This window comes from Lygodium microphyllum, chromosome 20 (genome assembly GCF_053477565.2).
Source record: "Lygodium microphyllum isolate KBCC chromosome 20, Lygodium_microphyllum_v1.1.10, whole genome shotgun sequence".
Taxonomy (NCBI): Eukaryota; Viridiplantae; Streptophyta; class Polypodiopsida; order Schizaeales; family Lygodiaceae; genus Lygodium; species Lygodium microphyllum.
The window spans coordinates 108,827,862-108,842,779 of record NC_141154.1 but is presented as its reverse complement, the minus strand read 5'-3'; the positions used below and the strand labels follow the sequence as shown (position 1 = coordinate 108,842,779).

The 14,918-nt window shown below is 41.5% G+C and overlaps 1 protein-coding gene across 1 annotated transcript in view; it reads left to right on the top strand.

Moving 5' to 3' along the window:
• Positions 1-252: 252 nt before the first annotated feature.
• Positions 253-14,918, top strand: part of LOC148019244 (uncharacterized) — a 52,687-nt gene continuing 38,021 nt past the window's right edge. Inside the window, exons 1-11 of the mRNA XM_087660837.1 lie at positions 253-304; positions 384-472; positions 694-747; positions 907-972; positions 1,118-1,315; positions 1,396-1,515; positions 1,776-1,972; positions 2,072-2,145; positions 2,332-3,435; positions 5,207-5,469; positions 5,556-5,849. Of these exons, the coding sequence (XP_087516963.1) occupies positions 253-304; positions 384-472; positions 694-747; positions 907-972; positions 1,118-1,315; positions 1,396-1,515; positions 1,776-1,972; positions 2,072-2,145; positions 2,332-3,435; positions 5,207-5,469; positions 5,556-5,849 (2,511 nt within the window). The remainder of the gene's footprint in view (positions 305-383; positions 473-693; positions 748-906; positions 973-1,117; positions 1,316-1,395; positions 1,516-1,775; positions 1,973-2,071; positions 2,146-2,331; positions 3,436-5,206; positions 5,470-5,555; positions 5,850-14,918) is intronic.

Below are 14,918 nucleotides of genomic sequence, written 5' to 3'. Positions count from 1 at the left end.
CAAGTAAAGTGAGTTGTATCATATATGGCATATTGTTTAAGCCTAACCACGTGTTATTAAAGGGGCTAACTTTACTTATTAGCCACCGGAAAAGTCTAGTCATGATCTGAGTGGTAGGACCCTCCCTAAGTTCTGTATGACTCGATGCTGCGCAGGTCCCCGTGTTTGCGGATTGATATGAATATTCATTTAAAAAAATACATTTTCCAATTAGCAAAAAAGTTTTCAAATGCCTATTACAAAATTTTAAACATGGCGGCAGTACGATGGCATACAGTCGAATGTCCAACCGGCAACGAGCAAGGTAGATACAGAATGTGTTCGATGACAGTATGTCAGAGACAAGATAATCTCACCTGGTTCTTCGGCCCTGGCTTCTGCAGGAAAACCAATGGCTATACAGCTAAGCGAGGCTCAGCAAAGAGCAGTGGAAGCGCCCGCAGATCGACCATCTCTCATCCTTGCTGCTGCGGTTGAGTATTCTTGTTTTTCTACATAAACAAGTAATGCAGCGCTCGTAAGTTTTCATGGTTAGATAATGATAGGGATCCATCGTTTCTGCTGAAACTGGTCTAGTTACCAGTCACATTACTGATGTATGGATCTTTCTCTGCTCGGTTGGAAAAAAACAAATTTGAACCCTTTTCCCTGTGAACAACAATCATTCTAATCATATCAACCTTTTCAATGCAGGGCTCGGGGAAGACTTTGGTGCTCTGCCATCGGATTCTTCGCTTCATATCTCAGGTTAATCTGTTATGTTGATATAAGAGTTTAGTTTGCACATACACTAGAAATAGGGATTTTATCCTGGCAATTGGCATGGTGCTCGAGTCTCTTTTACTTGATTTTCCTTGATGTTCAAGCAACAGAATTAGTTATGGATCTTTTACTCTTTTGTTGCAGGGCGTGCCTGCAAAAGACATTCTTGCCCTTACGGTTTGTCATTCGATGCCGCAGAGTGAAAATTGTGTAGGAAGAAGAATTTAAGACATAGACACTTGGGTTCATCAGTTGATCTGAATTAGAGCAATTGACGTGAATTGGTCTTATTATCTTATATGCAATATGTGACATCTCATGCCCTTGTTTTGTGATGATGTTTTCTTTTGATCAGTTCTCTAGACGAGCAGGACAAGATCTTCTGCATAGGCTTCATACTCTTGCTGCTCCAGTAGCAGCTGCTGTTCCTAATGTTAGCTTAGATGGGATCCGTGTCTGCACCTTTCATTCATTTTGCTTATCAGTTCTACGCATGTTCCCAAACGAAGCTGGCCTTTCCCCAAACTTTATTGTTTTTACTCCCAAAATGCAGGTACTTAGATATGCTGCATCATCGAGTCTTTTGGGATGTCTCATTCATTCTGCTCATTCAAACCTGTTCTATCATAACAGCTTCAGTTACTTGAGGATTTGATAAAAAAGTGGCACGAGGAGAAATACAACCGGAAATGTGCTGGAAAGTCAGGGTCTGCTGTTTCACCTGAGCGAAAAAGTTTCGCCCAGCTTTATGGGGTAATTTCCGCATTCTAGCTGGATTTGGACATTGTGAAATATGGTGCCTCCTTACAAAGTTCCAATCTTCAAATTAGTTCCTTTCTTCAATCTAGCTATACGGTGCAGTTTTTATATTCTGTTTTTTTCAGTGAAGGATTTGTTAAAAGACAGCTCATAATTTGATGAAAATTTGAGACCACACCTGTCATGTTATTCTTGTTGGTACGCTGCTTTAGCATTGGAGTAGTGTGGGCAATGACCCATTCTTTTCTTTGCAGAAAAATACATACCTGACAGAAGCTTATTGTTTGCTCCGAAAACTTCGGCAGCTCCAAAATGCTGGGAAGCCGTGGCCACATTTTGATAACAAGAAATTCATCCAGGAAAAGGCTAATGATTATTTTGAATGGGTGTATGAACAGTATCTTGCATCCTTGAAGAATGTCGACGGAATTGATTTTAGTGATTTTCCTCGGTAAGTTGACCTTTTTTTGCAGGAAAGCTCTCACATAAAGATCTGAACGAGGTTTGGAAATGCTGATGTTTACATTTTTTATTTGTGAATGCTGTGTAGACTTGCAATCAAGGTTCTGCAAAGCTGCCAAAAAGCATTGACAACCGCTGGACTACAAGCACAGTATGTCCTAGGTGAAAAGGAAGATGTTTTATCATTACTCTTGAAGCTTTTTAGGTTCTAGATGATGTTAACCCTCCAGATAGTTGGCTTGACATAATTTCTCAAATGCGGAAACCTTTTACCTTATAGGATGTTTCTGTCAAAAAGAGTTTGTTGATATTTATTCTTATGTGAGGCTGACATAGTAATGCTTTTAGTGGACGAGTTTCAGGACACTGATGCTGAACAGTTCAAGCTTCTAAGTCTGCTATGCAGAGATCACAAACGTCTGACAATTGTTGGTGATGATGATCAGCAAATCTATTCCTGGCGTGGTGCTGCTGGCCTGTATAATCTGTCTTTATTTGACAAGGTTTTCCATGGAGCAATTGTAACTAAGTTGGAACAAAACTTCAGAAGTACAGGTGCAATTGTGGCTGCTGCAAGGGCTGTTATAGTTAAGAATGTGAACAGGACACCAAAAACAATATGGACAGTCAGCCCAACTGCGGTGGTATTGTCTGTTTGCGAGTGCCGAAATGAGCAATGTGAGGCAGCTGCTGTGGCAAAGCATATTGGGTCTTTAAAAGAAGAGGGGGTTCTGATGCATGAAATTGCCATTCTTTATCGAGTTCAACATGTTGGTTTAGAGCTGCAAAAAAACTTACAAGCTCAAGGAATTTCATGTAGTTTTAGGGGCGATGGTTCTGGAGCCACTGACCCTTTGGCTGGAGGGTTTTTGCTGAAGAATAGCAGAACAATTGATCTAGTGGGTGCAGTACTGTATGATATTTTGGCAGTTCTTCGTTTGATATTGTGCGAGTCAGATAACATAGCTTGCAAGCAGGTTATGGATGCCATATGTCCTACTTGGCATTCATCAGTTGTCTCTACATGCACACAACACTATCAACTACATAATAGAACGTCATTTCTTGAGGCTTTGAAATGCAGCCGTTCTCATTTGCTAGGACTTAAGAAACATGAGAGCTTGCTTCTTCTTGAATTGGATAAACAACTCTCTCCTGTTGACAAGCAGGTTATTGAAAGAGTACATTTGCTTATGAAGATTCTAGAATCAACAAAGGAAGATTTAAAACATGCTGGGATGAAGAACGCCATAATGAATCTGCTGCAGCAACTTCCTCCTCTTAGGGGGGGCCTTACAAGCAGAGGGCATACACTCTCAACAAAAGGATTAACTGAGGTCTCTTCTTACACACCCTGCAATCTTGAATTTGCTGGGGTAAAAGCTCTCCTGAAAGAGGCTTCCCAGTTTGATAAAGAAAGAGACAGTGAGATGCAGTCTAGTGACAACACAGGTAATGTGTGATTCTGAAAAGGAAAAGCTTGTGTTTATTTTTTGGCAAGAGAATGGGAGTTCCAGTTATGAAACTTTATAAATGTTCTAGGAACTACACTGAACCGAGACAAAGATTGAGAGAAAGAAGAAAGAAAGAAAATGTCTGTTACAGGCCATGTCAGCCCATGAGACAAATCACTATATGACAGTTCATCTCTTGAACTAATCCTAGTCAAATGCATCCCACACCTAGTCCCTTCTACGATCGCAATCATAGTGAGTAATCTGAAACTAGCTCCATTTAGTGGCTATGATAGGATGTAGTATATGACATAGTGTAGGAGCGAAGAGGACTTTTGAGGTCAGCTGTGCCCTATCCAAGGCTATGTACTGTTCTCCACAATTCTGTGATGCTGTGCTTGAATTTGAGGAATTTGTATGGTATAATTGTCTGTTCTTTGTGTCCAAGTAGTCTGGACCTTTTAACACCCTTGATGTCCAAGGCCTAGTCATTTGATAAGCATGTCATCCATTGATGTGAGAAAATGATCTTTGTAGTGCTGCATCTTGCTGGGTAGGGGACTTGACCAAGTCTCTTAAGTGTGTATTTGAACTGAATCCTGTCTCAAAACTTTGTTTTGTAAGACCCATAGGAGCATTTTATCACTTTTGAGATCATGGCAGGCCCTTTGGTAGTCAATAGTGGCTGTTCTGGAAGTTCATTATGCGTCTTGGTTTTTGAGGGTTGATTTGTTTGTGCAACTCAACAAAACGATATCATTGTTCTTGTGATCTTGATAGGCCCTTAGGCAGTTTGCAAGGATCTTGTTTCGAGCCTCAGAAGGGATCTTAAGCTACCTTAGATTTAGACCTAAAGTTAATCTCAATTTATGGGCTGATTATTTTAGGCTCTTGTACAGCAATATGTTCTAGATAAGACTTACATAAACAATGAAACTCAGGAATTTTTGGTAGGACATCTAGCTTAAAAAGTTCTATAAAAGGGGATAATGAGCCGGGACACTCTTTGATTCTTATTCTCACCACTTGCCATCACCAACACTCGCCATCATCATTGCTATCATCCTCCTCTGTTGCTGGTTCTCATCCTTTGGAGCTGTCACCTTGTATCCTTGCTGCTACATTTCGTCACTTGGAGCTGTATTTTACCACCAGGAGCTGCAGCCTCTCTTCTAGATTGTTGCATCCTCATTAGAACTGCCACCCCTGCCTGGCATTGCAATGTTTTAGTGCTGGTGCCCTTGGCTCCAAAAAGTAGTGTTTTGCAGCCTAAGCTGCTTTTCCACATCATTGACTACATCATTTGCTCCAGAGCTGCCAGGTTTGTCAGTCATTGCTGCTGCCTGGGCTCTCTATGTCAGCTTCAGTGTTGAGCTTTGGTGGTGCAAGCCTGGTAGGAATTGAACTTAACACCCTGAGGGAGCAGCTATAAACCTTACCATTTGACCTGCCTATTTTACATACTTCTACCCTTTGTTGTCCAGTTGGTACTTTGAAGTACAAAATTGATTTTTGTTGAAGAAGTCTCCTAGGTACACCCTGTAGAATTACTCTTACATCTATGCACATTCATCCAAGTATACCATACTATGTGCTGACTCCCTTCAGATTATCTTGTATCAACTCGAGGGTAAAATTCTGTTTTAGAACTGTTCTACTTTAAACATGATGAGAAGATCAGGGTTTTCGTAAATCTCTCTTTTCTGGAATGCCAGAAATGGTATCAGAGCTCATTTGTATTATTGTTTGTTGAATTTGAAATCTAGCAGGCACTAAATCTAATAGCTATCAGGAGCTAATGCAGCAGAGAAAACGTCGGCAGTCTTTGCGACAAAGCTATGAATCATCTCCAAAAACTGATGTTCTCTCTTGGAATAAAAGCATGCAACAGCTGCGAAACTTCTTAGACCTTGTATTGGTGAAGATACATGATGGTGAGCTTGGTGAATGTGGTGGCATGCATAATTCTCAAGCAGAAGCTCAACCATCCGCTAATAGAGATAACTCAGTGATTTTGTCAACCATACATCAGGTTTGTTGTGGTGTTTTTAAATAGTTAAGAAGACATTGATTTTTGTAGAATTGTTCTAATGTATGTGGATTGCTTGTATTATGCAGGCAAAGGGCCTGGAGTGGAGAGCTGTTATTCTTGTAAGGGCAAATGAAACTGTGCTTCCCTTACTGGATTCTGAGTCTATTGAAAGAGTTAGGCCTCACCAAATTGACACTGGATATGTAGTGAATCAACAAGATAAGCATTCAAAGGATTCACTAAAGATGGATATGCAAAGTGACAGAATCCAGAAGATTGAGGATAATGTAACATCAGAGGTAGTGGTGATCAGGGGCACTCATGATTTTGATATGGCAAATGCTGAAAGAAATACATCATTTGAGGCACTTGAGGAAGAGGTCAGCAATTTGTTCTTTATGTGTGCTAAGTGCTTCATGACCTATTAAGATAAATAGAATATGGTTTGGGCCAACCAATATGTGCAGTACTGTAAAGTCTGTTTGGTGGGTTTTTGATCATGAACTCCAAGTCTGCATTATGCACATGCACCACACACATATGTAATGTAGGAGCATTGTAGGGGATGTCCCACATTTGTATGGCTAAAAGTGGTCACAACTTTCAAAGGCTCATTTGCTTGTTTCTTTCCAATATTTATCTTTAGGCGTGAGTTAGACACTAATTAGAGTTGTTTTCTTGCGGTTGATTTTGTATATTTTCAATTGTAAGTGGTTTCTATTTTGCATCTCGATGCTTTGATTTGCTGTTTATCCTTGTTTGGTGAGTGGTACTACCATCAAATGCAAATAAAGGGCCCTTTTATCACTTGCTCAACTCCTGCCAATCTCTTGTAACTTTCTATGCATGGGGATATATGTTTTAGACAATCTACTATGCTAGCCTCTCAGCAATGTTTCGTTTGCAGGATGGTAGGCCATCTTGCAGTAGGGTACCCTAGGACACGCTAGTGGTGGAGACAAGTAGCTTGGCACGTCTCCTTCCAGGATGAGGGGGAGGACCTCTACCTTGTGGGAGGGGGAGACTGACACAGGAGATGGGCTGCTAGACTGAGGAGAGTTTTTAGAGACCTTATGCTTGCTGCTTATAAAGATGCGACAACAGTAGCCTCACCCTAGTTTGTAGCCTCCCAAGAGCTTCATACACCCCTCTAGCTACTAGCAGTGGTAGAGATAGTTGCGCTTGCAACTTCATCTCAGTTGCCACCAACAACCAAGATAGTTGGGTCCATACATCCTTCTTTCCCTCGGTCATGTGTTCCCAAGCTAGGTGCACGTGCATCTCTACCTTCGCCCCCAGCTACCAGTAGCCCATCCCATAGCCATGATCTCCATAGATACATATTTTTTAGTTTCACAAGGCCTTGGCACTTAGCAAGGGGAGGGGACTCCTCTGAGAGAGAGAGAGAGAGAGAGAGAGAGAGAGAGAGAGAGAGAGAGAGAGAGAGAGAGAGAGAGAGAGAGAGAGAGAGAGAGAGAGAGATTTGTGTGCCCTTCTTGGACATGATCAGCCCATCATGACACCTTTCTGATAGACATGCTGGCCTGCATACAGGCACAGCCTTCATGCTGCCAGTCAGGCAGACAGGTGCGCACGCGCACACACAGAGAGAGAGAGAGAGAGAGAGAGAGAGAGAGAGAGAGAGAGAGAGAGAGAGAGAGAGAGAGAGAGAGAGAGAGAGAGCGTGAAATCTTCCATGTCCAAGATCAAGATGATGTTTTGGAAGCTGCTGTGGATACAAAGACAGTTGCGTTCATTAGAGAGAGAGAGAGAGAGAGAGAGAGAGAGAGAGAGAGAGAGAGAGAGAGACCGTGAAATCTTCCATGTCCAAGATCAAGATGATGTTTTGGAAGCTGCTGTGGATACAAAGACAGAGTTGCGTTCATTTGTTTGAGAGAGAGAGAGAGAGAGAGAGAGAGAGAGAGAGAGAGAGAGAGAGAGAGAGAGATCTTCCAAGTTCCATGTCCAGGATCAGGATGATGTTTTGGAAGTTGCTGTGGATACAAAGACAGTGTTGTGTTCATTTTCAGCATTTTATGAAAGGGGGGTTATCCTTTTCTTTATAGGTGGAATCTTGGTGCTTTCTTGGATTCACCTCCAGTTGAATTCCCTTTTATTGGGTGATTGTGTGGAAGAGATTTTTGTGGGACCATAGGGATTTTATGAAGAAATGTTAAAGTTAGCCATGCTCCGTGACGATCTCTTAGCCAAAGTGCCTTTGTTTTTTGATTGCCACCTTGTTCATGTTGTGCCTTGGCGATTGCTGTTGGCTGATTTCCAGCTCTTGCTTCAATAGGAGTGCTTGGTGTGGGTGGAAGTGGAAGCTTGCCTTGTCGTGTATTGGACTTTGCTAAAGGAAGCTATGGCAGCTATTGGTATGATCTTGGTGCCTTCCAGTTTAAGGGCCACAAATCATAACCACATGTGTATGTTATGGGATACCCCTCGCAAGAGGCCTAACTGGTTGCGGCTAAATTGCCTTGGCATGCCATCATTGCATTTTTGTTTGAAATGGGGCACTTAGCTCCAGAGGCTAGGAGTGCCCCTGCTATTAATGAGGATCTTATGGTTGATAGTCTTCTGGATGATGAGGCCCTTGTTATGATCAATGTAGACAAGGGGAAAAAGCTTATGTAGTCTTTGGATCACCCTGATCAAGGCTGGGTGGATGTATGCCCTAAAAGAAGCAAGAAGAGTATTGTTGACTTTTCAGCTGCTATTCGTGGCCGTGCCTAGGACTCTCTAGGAGTCTCTACATACCTATGTGCGACAAAAAGATAAGACAACTTGGCATGTCCAAATAATGACATGGCCTCTTCTGCCCCTCAAACACCTTCTACAGTGAAAGGTTCTATGGACTGTTTTAAAGATCTACCAACAAGGCTTCATTTGATACATGGGGTAAGGTGATTACGCCATGGGATTGTTGTTATCCAAGGTCTGTCGCAAAAAAGGAGAGGATCCCTCTACCTCAAAATCAGCAAGTTAGAGGATGAACTCATTTGTAGTACTGGCTGATTTTCTTGATGAGGGAACTCTTGAATTGTTAGGAGAAAAAGTTAAATTGAGGCAGAGTCGCCACTTGGAATGTGCACGGCATTTGCTCCTGTAGTAAGTAGCATGACATGTGGTGATTTTGCATGATAATTAGTGGGATGTTTTATGTGCTATTGAGCATAAGAGTCACGATGATGCAAGCAGATTGTGGAGTGCCACGGGTTTCGCTTGTTTTATGCTAGGGGCTTTTCACAACATTACTCTGGTGTGCTCATGGTCATTCATGATAGATTTCAGCCAGTCCTAATCAAGAATGATGTGTATGGTTGTTTTCTATTGGTTGAAATGATGTTCGAAAGGGAGGTCCTATGGCTGGTGGGTCTATATGCGCCAAATGATTCCTTGTCTAGACATGGTTTGTGGGATAGAATGATAGCTTGTTTCACACTTGGTAGACCAGGTTTGTTGATGGGAGATTTCAGCTAGACTTGATGGTTTGTTCATGAGAGATTTCAGCCGCTCTTGATCAAGAATGATGTGTATGATCATTTTCTAGTCGTTGAAATCATGTTTGAAGGGGAGGTTCTATGGCTGGTGGGCCAATATGTCCCAAATGATCCCTTGTCTAGACGTGGTTTGTGGGTCAGAATGGCAGCGTGTTTGGCACTTGGTAGATCGTGTTTGTTTATGGGAGATTTCAATATGTGTACTAATGCATTGTAGTCTACCTTTGCGTATTTGGTGATGGATGCTCTCGAGAGTCATGGTTGGCATGAGCTTGCTTTGAATGTTCTTAAACAAGATCTTTGGTCTTGGCTTTGTCCATTTGATCCGGGATCCACTTTTCACTTGGTGCAACATATCACTACATGGTCTAGACGAGATCGTATCTACATCATGCATGATGATGCCTTCATGCCTGAGATCTTGGAAAAGCAAGTCTTGCAATGCTATGCCTTGTCGGACCATTTTTGTGCAATTTGAGATGCTTGCACAATCGGTGGTTTCTTTTGTGTAGTTTTTGGGCAAGTTTCCATTGTGTTTCAATTCGTCTTATTTGAAGCGTCATGTTTTCAATGGTTATATGGGGCAATTGCTTCACTAATTCGTGTTTGATTTTCTATCAAGAGGAGCTCACTCCTTTGAGCAATTGATTGGTGATGTATGAAGGGTTGCTTGACAATATAGCATCCATCATGCATCCCTTTGTAGATAGTGTCGATAGGCAGTAGAGGAACTATTAACCTTGGTGCATTCATTGCTTCTTGAGTCCTTGGATGATACATTCTTGTCCTCATTGGCTATGCAATTGGTTCATCTTGTCCACCTCCTGTTTCAATTTGGATCCTCGAAAGTGTCATCTCCATCAATGTGCAACATTGGAGACCCATCTTCCTAATGGGATCGATGTATAAAATTTCCACTAAATCGTCGGCATAATGTGTTGAATGTGTAGATGGGAATTGACTATGCCAAGCACTCTAACTAGGAGGTGGTATTAGTGCAGTTGCATTTTTAGAAAGCTTTTGATTATTTGGACTGGTCCTTTCTTGTAGAACTGATGCATACTATGGGTTGGGCCGTGTATGTCGTAGTTGATTTATACCATTAATGTTGATGATTCTTTTTACGTGGGGTGTGAATAGTAGTGGAGAGGATGGAAAAGGGTGACAGAATGTTGGAAGGAATGAATGTGTAGGATGATCAATGGGTGGAGTCAATGCTGTATTTATAGGCATATATTGTCTGGAGTGACACTCTTTGAAATCTCTTAGGTGGCGCATGAAACCAGCCTTCCTTCTATGGATGGATGGTAATTCCCTAATTACAACTTAGTTACAGTAGTAACATTTATCACAAAATCGAGAAATGCAAATTAACTTACAATCTTGGACAATAGACACCCTATTGGTCCCAAAACTGGCGCCCCTTTCGGTATTTATTTAACTTAATTGAAGAAGAAGTTGATGTACAATGGGATTCTCCCAATCCCTTTCGGTATTTCAACTTCCCTTGTTGTTCAAAATGACCAGTAAGTCTTCAATTTGATTTGCCCCTTGATTCAAGTAGTCAATTAGCCTTCACTCGCTTTGATGGAGATGGAAAATGCCCCAAATTCATTGATTTGCTGGTCCCTCCACTTGAATTTGACTAAAAATAGCTTTAGCCCTGCTGAATCTAAGTCTTGGAGCTTCCAATTTTTGGCACGCTTCTCAAGGCTGTTGCTAAATCCTAATTTCTACTTGCAGATTAGGATTATAGTAGAGAAATTTGAAATTTCTCAGCCTCTGGTGATCTCAATGCTGTAATTTGCAGAGCAAGGTTGGGAGATGAGAGAAAATGTTGAGCACAAAGAAAATTCAGACCTTCTTCGCAAAGAACTGAAGAAAATTTGTCATTTACTGTTGCTACCCTGTCTCAACAGCTTGTAGATGCAAAGAACTGAAGAAAATCAGTCATTTACTGTTGCTACCCTATCTCAATAGCCTGCAAATGCTGTCACTTGTTGTTGATTGGTCTTTCCCTGTCCGTGGGTGCCTCAGAAGGTCCTCCAATAGCCGCAAATCAGACCAACAACATCTTCTTTCTCTCTCTTGCAGATTGAATATACTAAAAATGTCTCTTTCCAGCCTCTAAAGACGTTTTTTAGTCTTGCATGGGCATTTTTGACAAGTGGCAGCTTTTCAAATGGTTTTTTCAACATTATCCATAATTAAATATTACTTTTCAGTCTTTAAATACTAAAAATTAATCTAATAATTATTTCAGTGCCTTGAAAAATAATGTGACTGGCCAATAATTAAATTGGCTAGGTAACTTCCATTCCCAAGCCTCTCTGCACCATCTTTGATCATTAGATTGGCATTAGGTACCATTAAACGCCACTTCTCTAGTATCACCAATTGACACTTATGGCCAAATGAATGACCTAGACCAACAAGTGGCACCAGATACCACCAAGTATATGTGCGGCATAACTTATAACAACTTTTGCCTTTGACATCCTATGATTTCTTGTGGTCTTGGGCTGGCAGATTTACTCTAATCCTAGTTACGCCTCATATGTGCAACATTTACTTAACCTTGTGATTAAAATTAATCCACATGTTAAGTGAGGTTTCAAAAATACATATCCTCATGACAACGTCCTAACTCTCTTGGGAGACACCTAGAAAGCTGCTTTGGGCTGTAAATGGAAACCAAAATAGCAATGGATGAGGGAAAATGTATTGAACGACTTGGTTTCTCAACATACCCTCTCAGGCCAAAAAGGAGTGAAATAGAGGAATGTGAGAGAGAAGATCAACCCGGGGATTCTAGTATTCCACCTGTAAGGTAAAATGTAGTGAAGAATAGTAAACAGGACAAGCTAATAGAACTTGAAACTCAACCTTGGGAGAGAAACCACAAGCTTTGTTGCTCCATGTTGGAAGGTATATGAAGTCCTAGCCACAAGCCATGGTTGAGTTGAAAAATCCAAAGCCCTAAACTAGAAATAACTTTTAGAACCTGGGTATTAATGGTAAAAAAAGAATGAGTAAAAGTGTGAGGAAATGGGTGATGGGACATAGAGATGTCAACCACCCCAAGAAGGTAAAGGGTTGTTGACAAGGTGTGAAGAATTGTAGGATGAGAAAAGACCCCCTTTGAAGCTGAAGAAAAGGGATCCCTCTTTGAAGAAGAAAGATGAGCCTGCTTGGAATCCCTTGCTGAATCCCCCTTTGAGAGAGATAGGGAATCAAGAAACTCATGGATCAAGGCCTCCGAAACATCTAAAGACAAAGGAAATACTACCGCGGGTGGTGCCCAAGGAGGTTTTTGGGACTCCAATGACATAGAGGCTGGGTAGCTCCTAGAGCTTGCCTCTCAAACCTGACTAGAAGAGGGAGTGTAGGGAGGGTTATCACATAGAATCTTCTCGACGCCCCGTATCAAAATCGGTGTCCATGGAGCAAGACAAGGAAGGTGAAGGAATAGATAGCTCTTGAGCAGCCAAGGGCAGACAACAATCATTGTCCCCCAATGCGGACAATTGAGTCGAAGGAGAGGAAGAAATCGAATATCCATTGTTTCTCAATAGAGCGATTGATGAGATGGTACCCAACAGCCATTGCCTCTTAGTGGAGGGGATTGTAGAATTGGTGGGTAGGAAAGCCATTGTGCGCATTGGAGCTACATATCATATGATCCCCATCTTGGACATTTTCATTTTTCGATCCCTTGCAGTTGGGATAGTTTGCGTTGGGAATAACTCCTCGGTCAAGATTTAGGTTCCTGGTTGCATTAGTTTTGCCATTGGTCATGGCTTGGATCTTGCTATGTTAGATGATGTATACTATGTCTCCCAACTTGGGGTGAACTTATTATCTAGTCAAGAACATTGTTGGTTGGAACAAGCAGCTTTCTTTATAGTGACCATAGTTGAGGTCCTTGACCCTCAGACTAATTTAGTGATTGCTTGTAGTGAGGCATAATCTAGTGGCTTGTACCACATGATTGAGTTCCTTTTTGAGCCAACAACTAAGGGCTCCAAGTTTCACGATTTTTGGGCTTTAGCCACTACATGGGAGCCTATGCACACTGAGTGTCTTTGAAAATTTCACATAGGACATCTCGGATACGACTCTCGTTATGAGTTGTCGCATTGCTAGATGGTTGAGGGCCTCACACTTGAAGCTATCTCGAGATAACTATAAATCTTGTCAACTCAAGATGTATCGTCATATCCCACTTCTTGATTCATGTTGATCTTTGTGGGCGGATATCCACCACCACCTTGAATGGCACTTTGTCCTTCTTTTTGATAGTGGATGATCATTCTAGATACATATGGGTGATTTTTCTTAAGTATAAGTCGGATGCATTTACACATTTCTTTGCTTGGATGTCATTGGTTCATAATTGGATTGGTTGTCGTGTAGGATGTACGAGGAACATCTCCCACGAGTTTTTCGAGTCTCTATAAGAGGATGGCATCTCTCGTTGGCTTACCTCTATCAACTCCCTCTCTCATAGTGGAGTTGTAGAGCATAGAAACAAGACCATCATGAACCTTACATGCTCTATGTTGTTCGTAGTACGAGTTCTTTGAGCGCCTTTCGGTTAAGGTTGTTAACACCTAAGGGATCGAGGCTGTTAACACTTTGGTGTACATTCTCAATCGGTGCCCAACTATGGCTGTATGAGGTATTCTTTGGCTCTTGGCTTGTAGTTTCCCTCTTTAGAGTCTTGCAGATATGCACAGGTTTGATGATAAGATAGGAAAGATCACTCCTTGAGCCGATCTCTTGTTTTTTGTAGGTTACTCCTTCGAAGCGAAGGCATATTGTTTGTTCGAGCCTTGGACAAACAAGGTGATCATTAGGAGAGATGCCATTTTTTGATTGGAGAGATATTGTGCAGTCTTTTACACCGAACTTTGAATCGATTTCTCAATATATTCCATAGAAGATAGTGTCTTTTGAGTTAGGTCTACTCCTTGCTTTTGACCTTCACGCAAATTCTTTAGCTCCCAGGCGCTCTCCACAAGACTTGCTACCTCATTGATACTAGCAAACCATGCGGGATGTGCAGTTTCTTCCATCAGATTCCACTTCGGAGGTCCTTAGAAGGTTTGCTCGAGTTGCACAATAGGCTTCATTTGTATCACTGTTTATAGCTGATTACATAGCGCACTTTGAGCTAGATAGTTGGTAGGAGGCTCTTTAGCACGCTCAATGGCGAGAGGCCATGTAGAAGGAGCTAGAGAGTATTGACTCAAACGAGACTTGGACCTTGGTGGATCGTTCGAGTCACAAGAAAGTCATCAGGATGAAGTGGTCTGTTGGTTGTGTTGGCCGCTCACTATGGTTGGCCAATCTATTAGATGGATATCAAAGGTTCCTTTCTGAATGGTTATTTGGAGAAGGCACTATGTGTGGAGCAGCCATCCGGATTTTCTTCTATTGACAGCAAGATAAGGTCTTTTGCTTGTGGAAAGCTCCTTATGGGCTGAAGCAAGCACCATGGTCTTGGTTTTAGAGGATGGACGAGTTTCAAGTTTCTTCGAACTCACAGATACAATTCTATTGCTTATGACCCGAACTTATATGTCCATATCACTTCAAAGGAGCTCAATTATATCATGCTATACATAGACGATTTACTTATCACTGGTTCAAATTCTACTATCATAGTAGAAATTAAGGCTAAGCTTTGTGCTACTTTTGACATGCGAGTTCAAGTTACAATATCTATTCACTACGTAATGTGTTTGTTGCATGAGCATTGTATTATTCAAATTCATTCAGTGCACATTATTCACTATGTTCATTGTCTTTAAGTTACCCTAACCCTAATTGTGTTGTTGTCAGTTTGTGCTTTGTTGTACGATTATATTTGTGTTTTTTTTGTTAGGGCATTTCTTTACACCCTTCTTTGTTATCTCCATTTAATTGACTTTTGCTTGTGTG